At 33.7% G+C, this 24,514-nt stretch overlaps 1 protein-coding gene across 1 annotated transcript in view; it reads left to right on the forward strand.

The window, feature by feature from the left end:
* Il1rapl2 (interleukin 1 receptor accessory protein like 2) overlaps positions 1 to 24,514 on the forward strand; it is a 532,521-nt gene that overhangs the window by 461,719 nt on the left and 46,288 nt on the right. The window contains exon 7 of the mRNA XM_077106474.1: positions 19,118 to 19,247. Within this exon, the coding sequence (XP_076962589.1) occupies positions 19,118 to 19,247 (130 nt within the window). The remainder of the gene's footprint in view (positions 1 to 19,117; positions 19,248 to 24,514) is intronic.

Here is a 24,514-nt window from a genome sequence, read left to right on the forward strand (position 1 = left end):
TTTATCCTCAGGGAGCTCATTGTCTGCTTTTCTTTAAAAAAATCACATGCAGAAAACAAAGGTATTAATTATGTGGTGCTGGTATTCAAACAAGAAATGGAGATATAATGTGAGTACTGGGGCTTTTGCAACACCACCTGCACTCCTAGTTACAGAGGTTATTCAGCATTGTCAACTTAAATATTTCTTCCAAAAGATGTGTCCTTGATTCCTCTATGTAAAGCTTTTTTTGTCCAAGCCCAAATCTAGATGGCAGATTGAATACCTTTTCATCAGTTGGCCATGAATATATGGCAGAGGGCCAGTCCATGCCCATAAAGTGTAATTCATGTTGGCCAGTTTCCAGCCCAAATGCATCAGGAAAGAAGACTTCCTTCATTTGCTGAGTTGAGTGGTTAAGTAAACTCACCTTTGAGTGTCTGTTTAACTTGAGAGCTGTGGGGAATGAGGTTTTCTTTTCTTTCTTTTTTCTTTTCTTTACATCAGGCTTCTGACTATGGAGAGTAACTAAAGGACAGTGAGGTGAATGGCTCAAATGGAGGAATGTTGAGATTCCTCTTTGCTCCAACCAAATTCAGAAGAAGGTGTGACAGAAACAATCAGCTTTGAGACTTTTTTCCCCAAACTAGGTCACTCATAACCTGCTATTTGTACAACATTCACACTGTGGGAAAAACAAAATGGTATAAGGCATCATCCTGGCCCCAGTTTGTGAAAAGTTCTGAAGATTGAACCTAAATAGGTAGAAAGAAAACTACCAATCTAAGAAATGCCATGAAACTAACTTTCATTAAGAGTTCCTAGGGACACTGAAAGCATGGAAGGCAGAGTTGACCATGTATTATTTGATATTATATCCACTCAATACCTAAGAAAGATGGCCATCATAGATACTGGTTATATGTTTGTTGAAATGAAGTGACATATTTATGGAATAAAATAGCTTATGGAAATTCAAAATAGAGGAAGAACACTGTTTGCAAGCCTGCTTATAAGATGCTTATAAAATAGTTAACAGTGTAATTGAAAAGTTACAGTATGTAATTGGATTTCACAAGCATTATTTGTTTGTTTTGCATTTTCTGTTCATTTTAGTTTTCATACCAAAACAACTCACAGTTTTATAGATACTTTATGAACTAAAGAGCAGAGTGCAACTCATAGAAGATAGGACAAGATCCAGAAGATAGGATAAGTGAGGATGACTGAGGATACAGAAATGTTCCCTGTGGATTTGGGAGATTATTTTGCATGAGAAAGAGGAAAGATTATTGAGCAGCTGTTTTGAGGACTTTGAGTCAATAGATTAGTATGAAGAATTTTAGAAACTCAGCTGTGTTAAGCAATCCTTATTGCTTAACAATCGTCCTGCTTTTTGAGAAACTGCAAAAGATATGCATTAGTTTTCAAAGAAAAATGCACAGTACATGGAAGAGTATGGAAATTCCCCTTTTTAAACTTCATCCCCTGTTACTAAATAATTGGCATTATTTTAAAATATTGCTAATTATTTCATCATGGAAGGTACAAAGAGTTAGTAATGAAACATTATACTATGTGGGGAAGGTATATAAGCTAGTAAGGATAAGTGGCTAGAGGCAATGGATATCAACAAGGGAGGCAAGAACAATGATGGGGTGAAAATTCACTGCCAGCAGGGGAGTTGACTCAGTGTGGCAGGAAGATCAATGTGAGGACTTAGAACTGGGGATTTCATGGCCCAAGCAATGGGGATGAAGCACTATAGGATACAAGAAAATCTCAAAGTACACTACTAATTTTATGAATTTGGTTTCAGCCTATTCCTGGTATAAGACTCAGAACTTGGCTACTGACTTGTGAACAATGATGGGTCTTTATTTCTTTCATTCACCATACTTTCAGCAGAGGCACAAAAGGGAATTAACTTTTTGAGCATTTTGATATTGCTAAATGTAATAATTAACCTCAAAAATTCTCTTTTTTCATTTACATATCCTTTTATTTTAAAAGAATAGAAAATTGTTTGAACTTATTAAGTGAGTAGAATGTGCCTACTCTACTCTCCCTTTCTGGATTCATTGGACTAACTCCCTTCTCTCCTCTAGAATTTATGGACATGGGGAAAGAATGATTCTGTACACAAGATTATTCAAGACAAAACTCTAAAATTAAAAAAGAGGTGGCGACAGTATCTGTTATTATCTGAACATAGCATTCTGGCTGATTTGTACAGGCATATAATATTGAAGATCTTTTTTTCCCATTTCTTTGTTGGCTCATGCCTTGAGAGAACTTTTGAAAAGGCAACCCATACATTATTGTTCCCTTTTCTTTTCCTCCCTTCTCCTTCTTTAAAAGGGCAAATCAGCCAGTGTGGTGGTGTGCACCTATAATCCCAGTGGCTCAGAAGGTTGAGATATGAGGAACACAAGTTCAAACTAGCCTCAGCAACTCAGCAAGGCCTTAAGCAATTCATCAAGACCCTGTATAAAAATAAAATATAAAATTTTAAAAAGGGCTGGGGACATTGCTCAGTGGTTAAGCGCTTGTAGGTTCAATCCCTGGTAACAACAACAAAAGTAAATGGACAAAGGGAAAAGCTTGAACTTTGAACTACAGGATGTTCATTTAGTGTTTGAGTCCTGGTTTATTCCAAATAGAGTGATGACTTACAAAGATAAATATAATGCTGCAAGAGAATACCATTTAAAATAAGAACAATTAAGGAAATTGAGCTAAGCTTTTAACAATCAAGCAAATGCTATTGAGCACCGCTATGTGTCTTGCCCCATGCTAGGAAATGAAAATGAAATGAAATATTGTTTCTATTCTTAAAGACAGTAACATTTATATGGGAGGAGGTGGCAAACATCTGTGAAAAGCAATATGGAAGAGTGGTTAAGATCTTTGACTCTGAGTCTGGTTTTAAATCACTGCTGCATACAACATTTGTGGCTTTGGACAAGTTGCTCAACATCTCTTGTTTCTGTTTGCTCATTTGTAAACTGAGAATAACAACACCTTTATCACTATATTTCTGTGAGGATTAACTTGTACAGAACATATTAAGCACTTCCCTTATTTTTGTTGTAATAATCATATGAAGCAGAGCTCAACAAAACTTTTAACTCTTTATGACCAAATGCAAATGGGATAGAGAGAAAAGAGAAAAGTCAGTGTATACTACAGTAGTCAGGGCTGATTTTGTGGTATAGGTGACAGGTGAGGTAAATCAGTGGGTAAGACTTTGGGCAAAGGTGAAAGAAAGATAAGGCATGCCAATCAGGTAGGCTGCAACTATAGTACAATGAATTGGGAGACCACAATTTATTTGTGGTGAAGGAAATAATAATCCAAAAGGACTTCAGAAAATCAATAGAGAGACATGAATCTGATCAGTAATCTGTGGATCGCTTTGGGTTTCATTTTCTCAAGTAGGTATTAAACCTTGATATTTCCATTTTCTGAAGGATTAAAGGATCCTTGTGGGATTATTTAGTGTGCAGATAGTCAATAAGGCTTATTAAACTGAATGGTACCTGTGTTAAAACCATAGCCACATTTTATTTTTGTTTTTATTTTTTGGAGATTTTTTTTCAAAGCTTTCCACGGCCACATTTTAAACCACACTATTATGTTCAGAAAACACATTGGTATTTTCTTCAGCCACCATATAATACCTGAATTGATCTTCAGATATACAGTAAGAATTGCCACGGTTGTACTGATGCATTTCTCTTCCAAATGTGTACAGCACGATTTAACTAGCCAGTCATTTCTAGTACCAGAAGTTGTGATCTTATCAGTAAAGGATTCACTGGTACTTCTGATAATGCAGAAGATGCAAAAAGGAAAGTGATTTGTTTTCAATTAGGTATTTTCAAATGATAAAAGTAATCTCTTGAGAAATTAATGGTTATGCCATCTTTTTTTATTCTGTTTTTTCTGACTTCTAAATAGACAAACTGTATAAGCCTTAACACTTAATTCCATATAGTATGAAAACAAATAACTTTTGAAACAGATAAAATATATTTAAATATGAATCTAATGTGGATTTATATCTTTTCTCAATATGATTACACAGGTTGGCTACCCTGCAAACCTGTATTTCTATATCAATAAGAGAATTTGTAAAAAATGAAGTAATTAAATCTCAAAGCGTTTATGGAAGTGGTCTGTTTTGCCTTCAATTAACATGACATAGAGAATCATGTGCATTTAATTTTGAAGAATTAATTCAATCCAAATGAATTCTTTTGCAACTATACACACATTTGATCACACACACACACACATACACACACATACACACCCAAAGATAGTGTATTTGCTGAATTCAACTCTCCTGACATCTCATTTTGCTGAGTATGAATTGGACTAGCCAGTGCAGTGAGTTAATATCCAAGGACTTTGTCTTTTCCCCTAGGGAGCTTTTTAAAATCCCTTTGTCAAGCTGAGATATGCAGAGCACTGGGTCAAGGAAACACGGGCCATAAGCCAAGATCAGAAGAGCCAACGTAAGCAGCCAGGGGCCAGTGGGATAGAAAGAAACTAGGGTTCAAGGCAAGGTAGGGTTCATAGGCAGGAAGTCCTCTCTGAAATCAGAAGTCAGAAATTGGAGCATATGCAGGAACTGAGACTCCAGTCACAGCAGGCAGGCTGACTCAGACACAAAACACTATGACTAAGGGGCCTTGCGAGCTAAAGCTAAAGCCTACATTTGGCACAGAGACTCACATCCTTTTTCTTTCACTTGAATACATAAAAACCAGTACTCATGGGGTGGGAATGAAAGTGAAGCAGTTCATGCCACCTGGAAAGTCCTATCACTCACCATACTACTACAGCTACTTAAAATATGACAATGTCAGACCTGGAAGAGTGCTTGGAGATTTTCTCAGTTGATCCTATCACTTTTTACAATAAGAAATCAAGGCTCAATAGGGAAGTAGATTTGTCAAAAAATTACAGCAATTTAGTGGGATAACTGGGACTGTAACTTTTATGTACTTTCCTGAGTACTCTTTCCATGACATACTTCTGCCTCACCTACACCTAGAACCCTTGAAGATAAGACTGAGAAAACTAGAACCTTTAGACACTGAGCCAACCAATCCTTATCCTAAAAAAGATGAAAAAGGAAAAAGTAAGCAAAGTTTATCGGGACGATGTCTAGTCATAATGTGGGTCCTCTGCATTCACTCTAGTTCATATTGAGTAACAGAAACTTCTATTCAGTTTCAAGCTAGTTAGAAAGACAGCTAGGTAAATTCTGTTAATTCTAAACAGTTCATCCTCCAGTAGATTTTCTACCACTTGTCCCTTTGAGCCCATTGTGGACCAAAGCAAATCCATAACTTACTGTTTTCACTGTGTAAAATGCGAACTTTCTAAACTTACTTTGAAGTCTGACGCTGTTCTGTTTCTCTCTAATAATGGCCAATAGTTATAGGTGTGTTCCCAACTAAAAATTAACTGCAGGGAGGATCAAGATGGTGGAATAGAAGCAGGCTGCAGACACCAGCTTCTCTATATATGCATTCAAATGACACATAACTGAGGCTTGAGCATTTACCATGCTTCCCAACACCTGGTTGTATCCAAATCTGGAAAGCCTAATAAGAAATCGCTTCATCTCAAGCAGTTCAGCAAGGAGTAATTTTAGACTCTTTAATGTTAGCTTTTAACTTCAATGATAGTATCTTCAATATTGATGTGGTAGGTTTGTGCACCCCCTTAAGTTTTTAACACTGCTTACATCAACTTCATATATTTTTCTTATTTGATGTAATGTGTTAATGGTATTTATTCTCTTTCTTCTTTCACTTTTAATACCCTCTCATTTTCTCTTTTTCTTTTTGCTTTTTAATGACTCTTCAATATCTTCCTCCTTGTTTGCTTCTTCTCTCCCTTTTATTTTGTGCTATATGTAATTTAATATCAAGTTTGGTTTTAATACCCAATTTTCAGACTAAAACACTGTATTGTTCTCCCTTTCCACATTGAACTAGAGGAGCTGCAAAGAACATTTTTAAAAAGGTTTTATGGTTTATTTGTATATTGTTTGCTGTGAAGTGGGTGTGGTTATTGGTTATTATTATCTCCTCTCAGAGTGATATTAGGAATTGATCATAGTACTATGAACATGCTGAATGGGTCCTTTGATGTTGAGATATTCTACTGAACCAGGGCACATAGAAAGAAATTCAATTAAAAATACCCTTTCATAAAAATGGAAGAATATCCATTCCAACTGATGTAGAAATCTCAACATTGAAACACTGGAAACATGAGAAAACAAGGAAGTTCCAAAGGTTCATTACCCTGCAATAACTGAACTCATAGATACTGAGGTAGAGAAAGACAAAGAATTAAAAACTTTAATTATTAAAATGATCAATGAATTAAATGTAGTCCAAAGAATGCAGTAAGAGAGAAAATGCAGGGTATGAAAGTGCATTTATATAGACATAGGGATTCTGAAAAAGAACCAGATAGTAATCTTGAAAATGAAAAACTCAATAAAAAATGGTGGAAGATCTCACCAATAAACTATACCAAATGCAAGAAATAATATCAGGGTTCAAGCGTTTAAAGACAAAACAGATGAATTAGACCTTTCATATAGTATAAAGAAAAGAATTAAACTATGAAAAGAATATACAAGAGTTCTGGGACAACATTTTAAAGATAAACTTAAGGCTTATAGGGCTTGAAGAAAGAGAAGATACAGACTAATTGCACAGAAAATTTACCCTGTTAAATAAGAGCAGAAATTTTCCTTAAATGTAGGAATGAAATGGATATGCAGGTACTAGGGACATTTAGAACTTCAAATACACAGGACCAGAAAAGAATTTCTGCAGGATATATTATAGTTAAAATGCCAAAAATTCAGAATACATAAAAGAATTTTAAAAGCTACAAGAGAGAGGCACCAAGACACTTATAAAGGCAAAACCATCAGTATAAAAACAAATTTCTCACCACAAGTTCTAAAATTAATCCAAGTCAACTTTGAGTACATGGAATGATGTATTTCAAGCCCTGAAAGAAAATAACTGCCAACATAGGTTACTATATCCAGCAAAGCTGCTCTTCAGAACTGAAGAAGAAATAAATCCTCCAAAGATAAGCATAAAGTAAAGTAATTCATGACCACACAGCCAGCATTGCAGAAGACACTCAATGGAATATTATATACAGAAAAGAAAATTAAAAATAACCAAGAGAGCATGGGAAGGATTACAGATCTTTTAGAGAATACATAAGGAAATGAGAATTAAGTATAATTCAAATGTTAGAAATATAAAAAAAGGGCAGGAAGTAGCACATCCTTCTTTATAATATAACTGAATATAAATGATGTTAACTCTCTAAGAAACATAGACTGGAAGATTGGATTGAAAAACAAGACCCGACTTAATGTTGTCTCCAACAAACACCTCACAGGTGAATATATTCACACACTGAATGATACAAAAGAATGAAGATGACATTCCATGCAAATGGAATCCAACACATAGCAGGATAACTACTCTCATATCAGACAAAGTTAACTTCAAGCCAAAATTAGAAGAAACAAAGAAGGTCTCTACATATTGCTAAAGGGATAAATCCAACAAGAAAATACAATGATTATAAGTATTTATGCCCTGTCCATTGTTGAATTTAATTTCATGAATAAAGTTTACTTGATGTAAAGGGAAAAGTAATAATTAGGAACTTTAGCACATCATTCCCACTAACAGACAAGTCATGCAGACAGAAACTAAGCAAAAATATATTAGATATAAACTATACTATAGATGAAATGGACTTAACATATATGTATAGATTATTTTATCCAATAAGAGCTGAATACATTTTTATTAGCTATTCATGGAGCTTTGTCCAAAATTGTTCATATATTAGGTCATAAAGCAAGTCTTAAAAAGTACCAAAAATAAAAATGTTCTCTTTCATGATTTCAGATCATAATGGAATAAAAAAACAGAAGAGCAGGAAAAAACTACAGAAAAATAAAATACCTAGAGATTGAACAATACACTTTTGGATGATGAGTGGTTCACTGAAGAAATTGGGGGGATAAAAGTTCTTAGATTCAAACAAAAATAGAAACACAGCATACAAAAATCTCTGTGATACAGCAATGACAGTTCTAACAAGAAAGTTTACAGTGATGAGTGCCTATATAAAACAGGAGAGATTCCAGATAAACAACCTAATAATGAATCTCAAGGTATTAGAAAAACAAGAACAGACCAGTCCCAAAACTAATAGAAGGAAAGAAATAATAAAGATCAGAACTTAAATTAATAAAGTAGAAAATAAGAGCAATACATAATGTATGAAATATGATATGTCAAGAGCTTTGTAGGGTTTTGAACAACCAATAAAAAAAAATTCTTGTATAGTATAGGAACTATAAAGATTTTTCTACTTTGAGTTTATAATTTTTACTTCTTGATCCTAGCGAAAGAGAGCTATAAGTAAAAGTTGAGAGATTTTTTTTCTCCTTCTTTAAATAGAAATTCTATAAAACAGTAAAGCACAAGGTCACTGTGCTTTGGTATCCTGCTAACAGAATGTTACATAAAAAGAAGAGGGGAGCTCTCTATTCTGCTTCACTGCTCTGAACTCAACAGCCCAGAGCATGAGGGTGTGGGAGTACCCAGTTAGTGGAGGCATGACCATGGTAGGGACTGGTTGTTACTATGGGACCAGGAGGGAGGGGGAGGAATCTGTGAGCAGCACAAGACCCCTCATCACACATCTTTTGAGCATCTGTAAAACAAAGAATTTCCAGAAATATTTGGTTAGAAAGACTTTGCAGGGGGCTGAGGTTATGGAATGAAACAGGTTACGGTTGATTTTTAGATAAAAGAATTGTAGGTATTAGTTTTGAAATCATACCAAAAGTAAATAAAATTTATAATCTACATTTTTCTTGTTTGAAATGTTAAAGATTTTTAAAATTTGGTTTTTTTAAAAAAAAAAGAAAATAAGAGCAATACAAATACAAAAATCAATGAAAGAAGGAGTAGGTTTTTGAGAAAATAAGCAAGATTGGTAAACCCTTAGCCAAACTACCCAAAGAGAGAGAAGACTAAAATTAATAAAATTAGAGACAAAAATAGGAATATTACAACAGGCACATTTGAAATCTAGAGGATTATTGGGGACTATTTTAAAAACTTGTATTCCAACAAATTGGAAAATCTAGAATAAATGGATTAATTTCTAGACACATATGATCTACTAACAGTGAAACAACAGGATATAAAAAATGTAAAAGATCAATAACAATGGAACAGACAGATTCACAGATGACTTGTACCAGATCTTTAAAGAAAAACTAATACCAATGCTCCTCAAAATATTCCATGAAACAGAGGGGGAGAGAATGCTGCCAAACTCATTCTATGAAGCCTATATCAACCCCTGACACCAAATATTAAATAAAGACACACTTAAGAAAGGAAACTACAGACAAATATACTTCACAGACATTAATTTAAAAATCCTTAATGAAATGTTAACAAATTAAATTTGACAACATATTTAAAATATCATACATTTGGTCAAGTTGGTTCCATTACATGGATGCAAAGATAGTACAATATAAGCATATCAATAGACAAAGTAAACCACATAATTAGAACTCATGACAAAAAATAATCAGTAGCTTTTCTATACACTAATAATGAATTCACTGATAAAGAATTCAGGAAAAAAGTTAGATTCATAATAGCTTAAAAATACAATAACTAGGAATAAATAAATCAAAGACGTGAAAGAATTCTACAATTTATATTACAGAGTGCTGAAAAAACAAGTTGGAGAAGACCCTAGAAGATGGAAAGACCTCCCATGCTCTTGGATAGGAATAATTAATATTGTTAAATTAATATTGTTAAAATTTTGGTAATTTTAACCAAAATTATATTACCAAAATCAATCTGCAGATTCCATGTAATCACCATCAAAATGTCAATGTTATTCCTGACTAAACTAGAATAAGCAATCCTAAAATTCATATGGAAAAACAGAAGACCCAGAGTAGCCAAAGCAATTCTAAGCAAAGAGCAATACAAGAAGCATTGCAATACCTGATTTCAAATTATACTGCAGAGCAATAGAAACAAAATAGCATGGTACTGGCCTAAAAAGAGACACTTAGACCAACAGTGCTGAATAGAAGACACAGAGCCATATGTTAATAGCAACAATCATCTGATATTTTTATCAGAAATATACATAAAGGAAAACCTCTTTAACAAATGGTGCTGAGAAAACTGGATATTCATATGTAGAAGAAAGAAACTAGATCCATATCTCTCAACCTATACAAAAATCAACTCAAAATGGATCAAGGACCTACACACAAAACCAGAAAGTTTGCAAATGTTAAAAGAAAATATCGGGGGAACACTTCAATATGTAGGCATAGGTAACAACTTTCTGAATAGGACACATATAGCTCAGGAAATAATAAGAAATAATAAATGGGATAACATCAAATTTAAAAGATTTTGCACAGAAGAGGAAACAATGACATGAAGAGACATGCTCCAAAGTGGGAGAAAAATCTTTGTCAGATATGCTTCTAACACAAGATTTATATCTAAAGTATATAAAGAAATTTCAACGCCAAAGAACAAGTAACCCATTTTATAAATGGTGAGAAGAACTGAATAGATACTTCTCAAAGAATACAGTTATCCAACAAATATGAAAAAAAAATCTTCACCATCTTTACCCATCAAGGAAATGTGAATCAAATCCACACTGAGAGTTAATTTTACTCCAATTAGAATGGCAATTATCAAAAATAAAGGTAACAATACATGCTGGCAAGGTCATGGGGGGAAAAAGAAAATCTTATACACTGGTGGTGGGAATGTCAATTAGTAGAGGGATTAGCATAGATATCAGTATGGAGGTTCCTCAAAAAGCTAAAAATAGAATTACCATATGATGCAGCACCATCCCAAAGAACTTATGTCAGTAAAGTTTAGAGATTCGGGCATATCCATGTTTATCCCCCCATAATTTGCAACAGCCAAGTTACAGAATCAGACTTTGTGTCTGCCAACAGATGAATGGATAAAGAATTGTGGTGTATATACACAATGAAATTTTATGCAGATAAAAAGAAGAAAAAATTATGTCATCTTCAGGAAAAAGAATGAAAATGGAGAGCATCAAGTAAAGTGAAATAAACCAGACACAGAAAGAAAATTACTGTATGTTTTATCTCATATGTGGAAGCTAGTGGGTAAAGAATCGTCAAAAGAAAAGGACATCCCAAAAAATAGAAGGTAGAACAACAAAAGAAGGTGACCAGGGGAGGGTGAAGGAGAGAGTAAGAGGAAATATTGGGGAGTAAAATCGATCAAATTTTGTTACATGTATTTACCAGTACGACACAATGAAATTCACTATTCTGTATAATTAATATGAACCAATAAAAATTTAAAGATAACTTTTAAAAAGATTCCCTGGCTTCACACACAATTTGAAATAAGAAAGGAGAAAAAGTTTAAGGCACTAATGTACCCTTAATCCCTCTCTGTTTTTCCCTCCTTCTCTCACCTCTTCTCTGTGCCTTCCCTTGCCCCCTCTCCTTCTCTTCCCAAAATGGTTATTTAGTCCAAGGGTAATAAAATATTTTCTTCCAGTCTTCTTCTTTCCCAGATTAATTAACTTTCGTGTTGCTTTCTTCTCTCACAAAGTCTTACTGTTTTCTGGGTTAAAAACTCTACTTGTCTGTACTTTCTACCATCTGGAACAACTAACTCATGTCTCTTTGCTTCATCAAATTTCTGTCTCCCTTTCCATCTTACTGGAAGAAATACAGTCTTTCTTCCTGCCTTTAGTTTCCTAACAGCTTGCTTTCAAGTATAATTCAGAATTTACCTCAGTGTCTGTATCATTTAATTTAGAAAATGATGAGAAGAGGATTCTTCTTTAAAAGAAAGGATGAAATGACTGCAAAAGATCACTCTGGAATGTGGAAACTGCTTTGTTTTCTGAGTGCATGAAAATGGGATGGCAATTTGGCTGTAGTAGATTGAACAATACTATATATTAGAAAATATGAAAGTATGAATTTTTAACATTTTTTGTTGTTGTAAATGGACAGAATGCCTTTATTTTATTTGTTTTATTTTTATGTGGTGCTGAGGATTGAACCCATTGCCTCATGTAGGCTAGGCAAGCTCTCTGCCACTAAGTCACTACGCCCGCTCAGAAAATATGAATTCTTTTTCAGCATTGAAGCTTGCTCAAATTTTGACCTCAGTAAAATCGTTTAATTTCTGTCTAAGCTTGTTTCTAAACTTCAGTAATCCATTCACTCAATTTGAGACTTATTCTCAGGGAAAGCAAGGACCCTGGTGTTTTTACCAGTGTAGTTTTGGCTGCAAGTAGATCCTTAACATATTAGAAGACTGATAGGAAAGTTTAGTGTGAGGAATGAAGAATCAGTGTGAATGAAAGGAATAAGACACTAGTGTGAAGAGAGATGTGTGTGTGTGTGTGTGTTTCAGAATGAGAGGATTTATATTTCTCTACCAATGTAGCCTTAATTTTCAGCTGTCATTCCTTTTTTTTTTTTTTTTCTGTGCTGGGAATCAACCCCAGGACTTTGTGTATCCTAGAAAAGAACTCAACCACTAGGCTATATCCTAAGTCAGCTTTCCCCACTAAGCCCACTGGACAGCTGACATGAATTCTAATATACACTCTTATTTTTAATTACAATGAGATTTTTATGGATTCTTTGTAGTTGCATATAACATTAAGATACATTTTGACATAATTATAAAAACATTAAATATAATTTGTTCTAATTCAGTCCCTGGCTCTACCCTCCACCCACTCCCATACTCAAATTATTACTCCATCCTTTGTCTCACAGTAAAGAAAGCATACGAGATTGCATATGTTTAAGAATGATATTAATATAATAATGACTTTACCTCTTCTATAAATGTTTGAGGAACTAATTCACAAATTTGAATGAGTTATTAGCAACAAACCTCTTTAAATATGTCTCACAACTGAAAGTCATATGCTCCTTTGTTTTTGTGTGTCCTGACACTGACCTACTGGACTGGAGCACGTAACTTAGGGTACTCTTACATGCACAAATTAAAGATGTTTTACCTAATTGTGGAGTCTTTTATTAAGAAGGAAGTAAACCTCTTGAAAGGTGAAGCTACAAACTTGAGTACCTAAAACGCAACAGGAAGGCCAGTAGCTTTTACATTGGCATTGGAACTACACTCTTCTTTTCCTCTCATCTTGTAAAGACCAAATCTGTGTTTGTGCCCAGAGAAGAAAGGAGAATCTCTGTTTATGTTAGCTTCAACAGGAACAGAAACTGTTTAACTCCTTGGTGAGATGGAGAAATAAAATGACCTTATTGTATGGGCTGAAGATACACAATTTATAGATTTCTGTAGTAGAACTTCAGACACCTAGCCTATGTGGCATAACAAATTGATATGGTAAATGTTCATCTCTTGTTATAACCACAGAGAAGTGCTGGTCAAAACAGAACAAAAAGTTTACATACTTAGCCTAACTTGAAATCAGGGAAGCAAAATTTTTAGGCTTTGGGAATGAAAAGAGGACTCTAAGCCAGAGAAAGGAGTATAAACTGAAGCTGAAGAGCTCCTGAGAATGTCAAAACCAGATATGGACCTTAGAGGTGTAACAGTTTGAGCTCAAGATATGTGTAAAGTATGGAGCTAGAACTAAGACCCCCGCAAAAATCTAGAAGTTGGAATGTTCTATACTATGTGAAACCTGATGAACTACTGACTAGACATTGCTCATTGGTCCAGGAAAGCATCCAGGGCATTCACATTCAGACCAGAGCCATTGTCATGAATGGGAAGAAACATTTAAGAGAAACTGGGCTCTAAAGTTGCACCAACTGTGGGTGTGAACTTAAATTCACACATTCCACAGGCAGCAGAAATCCTAAACTGAGAAATTAACAGAAAAACTAGTTACAAACCAGTGAAACTTGTAGGGCCCTTGGCAGAGGCAAACTTGGAACTATTCTTGAGGGAATTCCTTACTCTCCTGAGCACCCAGAACTCCAACAGAAGACTATCCCAACTATATGTGAAAAAATAGTAATGAAATTATATAACTCACAAAAAAGTTAACCATCATGGGAGTGCTTGCCTGACACAATGGAAGAAAAGTGCATCCTGAGAAGTAGAGATAATAGGACAATTTTAAAGAGATGTTAAAAGAGATGGAAAATTATTTAAGAGAAAAACCAAGAAGGGATAAAAACAGTGGCAAGAAAAGGGTATTGGTGGTTATCTGTGGGCCTTTACAAAATGTGTAGTCCATGAGGGGCAGAGATAAATTGAAAACAAAATCGTTGCCCTTCAGAAATTTTTTAGGAAGTCATAGCAGAGGGAAAGATTAAGATGTGTTCAAAATAAAATAGATAGGGGAGGGGGGAGGGGGGATAGTAGAGGATAGGAAAGGCAGCAGAACACAACAGACTCCAGAATGGCAATATGTAAATCAATGGTTGTGCAACTGAAGTGATTCTGCAATCTGTATATGGGGTAAAAATGGGAGCTCATATCCCACTTGAATCAAAGTGTGAAATATGATATATCAAGAACTATGTAATGTTTTGAACAACCTACAATAAAAATTAATTAAAAAAAATAATAAAATAGATTTTTATCTTTTCACACTTACCTGCAATTCTCTCAGATAATTCAATCTCAGCTTTTGAAAAAAATATATATTAAGAGCAATTCTGTAGATTTGAAAAGCAAATTAAAATCTATTGTCCAATCCATCAAAATAAATCATTCATATAACTGAAGAATGAGTGAAGTCATGAAAGGCATCTATTGTACTTTGACCTTTCTCATTAATGCCAATGTTAATATTGACAAATACTCATATTGGAACTACACTGATTTTTCATCTGCAAACATAGGTTCTACAAAAATAAATGAAAGCATTCTGTAAGAATCAAGTTACACGAAAAATATTATAGTTTTATTGTTATTTATAAAATGTATTATGTGTATCCTCTGTATCAATCTAATGTATAATTAACTTATATATGTTATGTGTATATTTATTTCCAGAAAACCACCCTTTAAACATTTTCCAGCACACTATATATATGTTCATTATTTAGAAATGGCAGAAATTATATGATGTAGATCTTGTTCCTCTGCAACTCCTACTCCCTTTTTAACCCCACCCACATTTACACTTATATCCACATGAAGAGGCATACAAACTCTGCTACTATCCACTATCAGAACATTCACAACACTATTTTCTTACCTCATGATCTGTTTTGTAAAAGTATAGACTAATAACACCAAGAAAAATTTAATAAGACTTTAATGCTTAAATTCTCTCCAGAAATCTCTCCTCTTGAACACATCAATACTAGAGTTTATCTGTTTATAAGATAAATGAACAGCAAAGTCATGGCAGCTAAAAAATTTAAGCCTGATGAAATTATGGATATTCTAGGCAAACGTCTCATGATATAGATACTCAGAGAGCTCTCTGAGAAAGGAAATTGGGGAAATGTTGAGGCAGTGGAGAGCCAATTCAATCCACTTTCCATCACATCTAACTTTCCTCATTACTGAGGTAACAACTCACAAAATTCTTTTTACTGTGATAATCTTCAAACTACTTATATACAAATGTAAGTTGCCCTTCTCTAATAATAGGGCATACAGTAACAGAATGAATTTGAAAATCTCTTCAGGCAAAACAATACAGTAGCTAACAGATGCCAATGGTAGATAGGAGTTGGCACATAGGCCAGATTTAAAAATGCTTGGAGAGATTCTGTTTCAGGTTATTTGCCCAATCAATACAGAGATCCTTCTCATACCTTTTGGAAGAGGAGATGCCCACCCTTTGGCAAACATTGAATATCACTACCTGACACAAGAGCTTATTAGTTTGGTATTCTTCTCAGAGTGTTGCATATGATGGTTGGATGGTTTTCCTGGTTTTAGCCATTGACAAAAGGCTTCAGGATATTTATTCAGCATTTGTAGAAACTAGACTGCTGAAATATCTGTCTATTGTGTTTATTTAAGAAGAACACAGATGATGGGAGAATAAAAACATTCCTCTCAGGAGAAATTTCTACAATAGTCAGTATCTTGTGTGTACTGCCAAAGAAAGAAGAAACACTGTCATTATTGATGGACCCCCTCAAGGAGAACCCTTTTTGCACATTGCTTTATAATTGTCTTTCTCCATTAAAATTAAACCAGACCCAACCACTGACACATTAAGAATCATTAAAATATTTTATTTGATATTTACTTTCAACATAGCCCAGAGGAATGACAACCAAAAAGTATGTATGTGTGTGTGTGTGTGTGTATACACACACACACACACACTGGTAGTTTCAGCAACTGGGATCCCTTACAATAATGCTTATCAAAATATCTGGATTGAGCTGGACATGGTTATACACACCTGTAATCACAGTGGCTGGGAAGGATGAGGCAATGGGATCACAAGTTCAAAGCCAGCTTCAGCAATTTAGCAAAAACCTCAGCATCTTAGTGAGACCCTGTCTCAAAATAAAACATAAAAATGGCTGGGGATGAGACTCAGTGGTTGAGTGACCCTGGATTCAATCTGTGGTACCAAAAAAAGTCTCTGGATTGTCTGCCATCTGGTTTGATATTTCTTAATGCCTTCAATTTCAAAAGAATAAAAGGTAGCAAGGCATAGGGGGAAAACCCTGTCTTCAGGTTTAGAGAACTAGGTGCCTGATAGGGTGAATCATACATACTCTAGAATCCAAGGAAACTTTACAGAATGTTGTTAAGAGAAGGATATTGCTCCATAGACATCCGTGAAAGAAGCACATAAGATTGACAGGGTAAAATTAATGTGTATTTATCTCAGTATCCATATTGGATTAAGGTTCATATTTGACTTCTACTTAAATAACTAAGCCTCAGAAGAAAAACAACCTATGCAACGTTTCACTGAGACTTTTGAGTTCAGCAAGCACTTTTGCATACATTGTCCTGTTTGAACCTCTCAAGTTTTATTACCATCCCCATTACATATATGAGAAATCAGTTTACATAAAGTTAGGTAATCTGCCTAGAGCCAGTTTGTTTGTTCACATTAGATCAAAAACTAAGATTTAAGTTTCCTGACTCTTAGTCCAGTGCACTTTCCAGTATATAAGATAATCTTGTTTTTACACAACCTTATATGAAAGCATATTTCACATAACCTTATTTCAAATTTGTGTCAAACATATAGGACAGACTCTTGACAGGGAAAGATCTGAAAACTATGACAAGATCAAAAGGTCCAGGACACATCATTTTGCTGAGTGATAAATTTTCAGTATAATAAAACTATCATTTGGCAACAAATCCCTTATTATGAGTAAGCTCTATCTATCACACAGTAACCATGTGACAATAAAGTTTTGTTAATTTCCAATTTATCTTAATGTAGACCTTAACTCGAATTAAACTATTTCCTTGTGAAAATGGTTCTCTAAAAGAGTCATCTGCTAGTTTGATGATTAAAGAGATTTGGTTTCAGAAAGCACTCACTTTTAGAACATGGAAGCTTTGAATTTATTTAAATGGAGAATTTGTCCATAGTTTAGAATAATGGTGCTAACAAATTACTATTAGCTCCATGAGGAAAAAATATTTTACATTGCTTCATCTAGTATTTTAACTAAGGAAAAAGAGTACATTTTATGGAGTGATATACTGTAATATGATTTATGGATTTGGGAATTCCTTAGTCAAAAATATCAAGATTGTGCTCTTCTACTACTTTTCCCACTGTCTTAATATTGTATTACAATTGCTTATTTGATGAGAAACTTAAAATTAAAATGAAGTATTTTTCTACAATCATGATTCATAATAAAAAGTACTGAAATACTGCCTATAATTTTTTTCAACAAAGTGGGTGATGAAAAGAATAATTATGATAAGGTATATGCATATGTACTTTTATAGATACATTTGTAATTCCAAAATTTTCCTTTGGTTTGTGTACTACTTGGGGTTCTCCAGAGAGGAAGGAATTATAATATCATCATTAGATCGATAGATAAGTAGATAGAACAGATAGATAAATGATAGAGGATTTATTAGATAAATTACATCATGTGACTATGGAAGCTAAAGAGTCCTATAATAGGCTATTGCAGGCTGGAGAGCCAGGAAGTACCATGCTTCATTCAGCCTCATAATAAGGGTAGGATACAACTTCAGTTTCCAAAGCTGAAGGCCCAGGAACTATAGGAAGCTGATATTGCTAGTACTTAAGTTCAAATCCAGAGAACTTGGACTTCTGATGCTGAACGACAGGAGAAGACAGTTGCTCCAATTCCAATAGAGAGAGAGAGAGAGAGAGGGAATTTTCCTTTCCTCTGACTTTTAATTCTACCCAGGACCCCAACAGAATAGATGGTGCTCACTCAGTTCACCACCTCCAATGCTAATCTTTTCTGGATATGTCTCATAGACATATCCAGAAATGATGTTTTACCAGCAATCTATGTATTCCTTAGTCCATTCAAGTTGATATGAAAACTTAACAATCACTGTTTTTATATTGTTGTTTCTTTAAAAAGATAATGATCAGAGTAAAAAAATTTTCTCAGTGCAATCTTAATAATAGTGGGGATAGTCTCTTCTGATATATGTCTTCTTATTAGTCAAGGATTAACTCATACTTTTGATTAATGTTACCTTCAAAGGCAAGTCCAACTAAGCAGTACTTAATTCTCTCTCAAAAAAAATAAGGGATTATTTCCATTTGATTCTTTCATGTTAGTTCCTGGGAAGGAAATCATAAAAATAAAGTTAAAAATGAGTACTATTCTTTATTTTTGTTTATATAATAGCTTGAACATTTAAATTTCCCAGAAGTCCTCATAATATTTTAATATTTTTTGCCTGTACAATGGTAAGATGATTAGAAGAACAGTTGAAAAATATGTCATCTCTGAGTTTTCCTTTAGATATTAAAGGGCTCATCCTTGACCTCTAATGATAACCAGTAGTCAATTTTCTCATTTTTTTTTCCTCATTCTCAGGTAAGCCTCTGAATATCCCTTGCAAAGCATTCTTTGGATTCAGTGGAGAATCTGGGCCAATGATCTACTGGATGAAAGGGGAGAAGTTTATTGAAGAACTGGCAGGCCACATTAGAGAAGGAGAAATAAGGTACAGAACCTTAATTGTTTGTTTTTCTTTGCTGTCTTTGCAGTTAAAAAATAAAATATCCTAAAAAGGATTCTGCCTAGGATTTTAGTTGCAACTTCAAATCACTCCATTCTCTAAAGTGGATCTGGTAGACAAACCAAGGGTAACTACCTAAAGAAATGAAAATTTGTAAGCTGCTAATAAACATGTTTTTTTTCAGGTTCTAAGAATATGTCATCAGAATATAATGACCCTCTCAAAGTACCTAAGCAAATTCCTTTGAGTTTCCGAAGCTAAGGCTAGTGTTACTCCATCCAGTCATAGCAAAGGTCCAAACTGTGCAGGTGACTTCTCAGTCCACTGGGCAAATGTTCATTTACTCCCTTGGGAACAGACAATCTTCATATGTCACAAGTGTAAAGCTGTGATGGCAGTAGCACACTGATAATCTGCCAAAATCGGTGTTGACTCTTTTTGAATAGAGTTTATTTTTCCCAGCATCCACTGCTCATCCTGAAAGTTACTGATCCTTCAGGTTAGCACCTCTCTAGACCTTGCTCACTCTCCTGTTACCCAGTTACCTTCCTTGTGTATAGGTATGGATTCAATGCAATTGTTTTTTTTTATTCTAATTAGTACTTTCTTATTTTTTTCAAAACAGAGATAGGACACTTTTCTTAACTCATTCAATCTGTGATGTTTCCTATTGATTTCACTAATAACAATTTGTAGAGTAGGTTCCCCTTTCTGATAAGGATTGAGCTACCTCCTCTCAATCCCTATCAATAATCATGTGCTGGAAATTAATTAAGTATTTCAGTACATGTTAATAAGGACTTCTTCAGATTTCTAACTGAATATATAGCAGTGTAAATGAAACAAGTATACTTTATAATATTTACTATAATTAAATATAATTTATAATTACTCCCATGATAATCATTTACCACACAATTTGATGGTCCATGAATTCTAAGAGCCTATACCAAATATTGACTATAGGAGATATTTCTAGAAAAAAAATACATGAAAAAATGTTCAATGTCATTAGTCAACATGGAAATGCAAATCAATACCTTATGGTATCACTTCATATTTACTAGTATGGCTTTAATTTAAAAAAATCACTTTAGAGCAAACATTGGTGAGGATGCAAAGAAATTGGAAATCAGTTAAAATGCAAAACAGTGCAGCCACTTTGGAAAACAGTCTCATAAGTCCTCAAATAGATAAGCATATAATTGCCATTTGATGCAACAATGCATCTCCTAGATGTATAACCAAGAGTAATCAAAACATACATCCTCACAAAAAACGTATCCATGAATGTTAATAGTTGCTTGATTCATAATACACAAAAGGTGGAAATAATGTAAATGTCTATCACCTAATTAATGGATAAATAAAATGTGGTGTATTCATACAAAGAATTATTATTTGCCATGAAAAAATTGAGGGACAAATATTCACTAGAATATGGATAACATTGAAAATATTTTTCTCAGTAAAATAAGCCAGTGAAAAATAAACATATTAACATGATTCATGTAAAATGTTCAGAATAGGCAAATCCATGACAGAAAGTAGATCACTGGTTATTTAGGGCTGGTGAGGAGGGATGGAGTGATAGGAGAATAATAGCTAAATTGTATGAGTACATTTATATGTATGTGTCATAAAATACAACTTAATGTAAAATATATCATTATAAAGTATACAATTCATTGGAATTCAGTGCATTCATAATATTGTGCAACCACTACCACTATATAGTTCTAGAACATTTTTAACCACCCCCACACCCCTCGCAAAAAAAAAAAACCTGCTTTGCAGTAAGGGACTGAATAACTTATGTCCTTCCTTCCTTCCTTCCTTCCTTCCTTCCTTCCTTCCTTCCTTTCTTTCTTTCTTGAGGTTATGAAAATATTATAAAATTTATCATGTTATGCTTGCACATATCTGTGATTATTCTCAAAATTAATTGGGTTGTATACTTTCAATAGGTAAATTGTATATTATATGAACTTTATCTTAATAAATCTGCTTTTTAAAATATTCTAATTCTCTAGGATAGAATAGATTTTTAAAAAAATGATATATTACAAATATTTCTTTAGGATAATTCCAATATGAACTTTGTTTCCTAATTAGTATGACTTTATTAGGCAATTTCAAGTTAAAATGTATTTGAAATTAATGCTACTGAATTTCTATTAAATAATTTTAGAAGGTACATGCTTAGGATTATTATAAATATATCTACTATAAATGACCTTAAGGGACATGCATCACTTTTTTCTGAGAAAGAAACTGGTCCCCCAAAGGGTACATGGTTAGTTAGTAGCAGAATTTCTACTACCAAAACTCAGAGCTATATTTTGCCATCAAGGGTAGTAATTATATGAACCTAAAGTAATTATTTCTCTTTTCTTGCATATGACTAAGTGGGCTTTTAAAAAAGAAAAACAGTTTTATTGGGCTTAATTGACATACAATAAACAACACAAATTTAAAGTGTACAGTCTATACAGAGTAATTGATACATGTGTACACTTGTGAATTCATTATCATTGTGAAGATATCACACCCACATTTCCTGGTGCCACTTTGAAATTCTTCCCACAAGGCTTCCTGTCATGATAAATGGTCTGAATTTTCTAGTGTTCTATCTTTTTTAAACAGAATCATATAGAAGATATCTTGTTTTTGTACAGATAATTTAACCCAATTAGTTCAAGATTTATTCACCCTACTATATGTATCAATAGTTCATTCCTTTTTTTATTGATGAGTATTGTTATGTGGATATGTAACAGTTTAGTAATCCATTCACCTGTTGATAGACATTTGCGTTATGTCCAGTTTGTTTCTATTTCAAATAAAGTTGTTATGAACATTCATATACATATTTTTCTATGCATATCTATTTCCATTTTTCTTGTCCAAATATACAGACATAGAAGGGGTAAATTACATAGTGTTTAACTTTTTAATTCATTTTAGCTATCTTCCAAAAATAAACTTTATTTTTTAGTGCAAACTATAACAAATGTGTTTTTCAATTATTTTGATCCACAACATTCATTGTTTTGGCTTTTAGTGAGTTATTCTTTTTATTAGTCCACAAGTAATACTTGTACATATTTATGAAATACAGTATGATAATTTAATGCATCTACACATTGTGCAGTGATCAAATGAGGTAATTAACATTTCCATTTCCTCAAACATTTATCATTTTCATGTGTTGGGAATCTTCAAAGTCTTCGAGAAGAAACCTTGATTTTTATAGTAATTTCTAACTTACAAAAAAACTTGTGAAGATATTATGGAGCATTCATATATACCTAATACTTAATTTCTCCAATTGTTAACATCCTAAATTGCTATGCTACATTTGTTATAACTAATTAACTAAAATTGATACATTATTGTTAATTAAAATCTTTTTTTACTATTCCAATTTCCTTAGTTTGGCTCCTTCATTTTTCTCCTCCAGTATTATTTTTTAAGAACATGCCTAACTATATTCTAAAGTGGTCATACAATTTTATAAAAGATGAAGTGAGATACTGCTTGTGTTGCTCTCTAGCAGCAAATGATTAGAATTGGTTGGAGACAGGGCTGGGGTTGTGGCTTGGTGGTACAGCACTTGCCTAGCATGCATGAGGCACTGTGTTCAATCCCTGACACCACATAAAAATAAACAAATAAAATAAGGGTATTATGTCCATCTACAACTAAAAAAAATTTTTAGAAAGAATTGGTTGGTGTCAAAACATATAAACATGAAATAATTAAGTCGAGAAGAAGCCAATATACCAGGTGCCAAATGAATCAACAGGCTAGTAAGTGCTATAGAAGTCAACCTTTCCAGACTTGCAAAATGCTATTGTTTATTTGATTTCTGTTACATCCCTTCTTCCACCTTTCCCAACACCCACCTGTGGTTTAAAAAAGGACCATATTATATTTACAGTGGAGGAGAGTTATAGAAAATTTATTTTGAAAATTTCACACAACCAAATTACTAACTACAGACACTTTAGGAGTAATAAAGAGGCAGAAATTTCTGGCCAACAAAAACATATAGTTGGCCATTTTGTAATATTAATTGTGAGATCTGTGATTTATTTGGGAGCTTGAGTGGGTTCCAGCATTCCTTCAGGCTATGGCCATTTATGCTAACCTAGAAGTTAACTACTAGACCCTGTCTTCTAGCCTTCAAAGCTAATGTCCTTGAAACAAAGCATACAAGATTTTTATACAGCCTGACAGATTGGAACAAATCAGGCAGTTTATAATAAAAAAATTGCTAATCATCCTATTACTAGAACCAAGAGAAGACATATATTCTTTCACAGACAATTCTTACACATTGTCTCCAAAGGAAATAACTCTGAAGGTAAAACACTGTGGATTTTAATTAGGGGATTCCTCTCAAAGACATTTCTGTAAACAAAATTTAATTTTGAAAGCATGGCTCTCCTTCAAAATTTTCTCTGTCACTCCAGGTTATTATAAAAAATACTGTAGACTGGATAATTTATAAGTAGTAAAATTTGTTGCTCATATTTCTGGAGATTGGAAAGTCCAGGATCAAGGATACAGAAGATTTGTTGTCTTGTGGGACCCTGTTCCTCATAGATGGTAACTTCTTTGTGTCCTCATAAGCAGAAAGAACAAAGGAGTTCACTTCAGTCTATTTTATTATAAGAGCACTATCACATTCATGAAGTTGGGCCCTTCAGGGCTTAACCAATTTTCAGAGGCCTCACCTCCTAATCCTATCATATTGAATATTAGGTTCTAACATATGAATGGAGGCATTAACGTTCAAACTCTAGAAGGGATGTTTTATTAGATATATTATTTTAATTGAATTATAGCTCTTATGTTGTGCACACATGTCAAAAGTCTATTGCTTTAAAAACTGGGTAGTGATTACTAGGCATTGAGAAGTGCATGTGGGGGGATGGTGGTTGGATTTGATCAGTGCACGATGTACACATGTATAAAATATACTGAATTACATTATTATGTAAAACTAGTATATGTTAATAAAAATTTTAAAAGTACATTGCCAAGTAGATTAAAAGTGGGGATATAAATAAATAGCTCTCAGGCAGTTGACTTATGGAGAAGCTGTCCTAGAGGCGTAGAATCTGGCAGGAAGACTAGCCCCTCGGCCTAGGTTCTCAATTTCCTAGGCAGCAGCTTGATCCTACAAGTATGTGTTGCAACTTTTAATCTCTTAGTATTGCCCCAAAGGAATGGAGGATTTTTTT

Source organism: Callospermophilus lateralis, chromosome X, assembly GCF_048772815.1.
Source record: "Callospermophilus lateralis isolate mCalLat2 chromosome X, mCalLat2.hap1, whole genome shotgun sequence".
In the NCBI taxonomy this organism is placed as follows: domain Eukaryota; kingdom Metazoa; phylum Chordata; class Mammalia; order Rodentia; family Sciuridae; genus Callospermophilus; species Callospermophilus lateralis.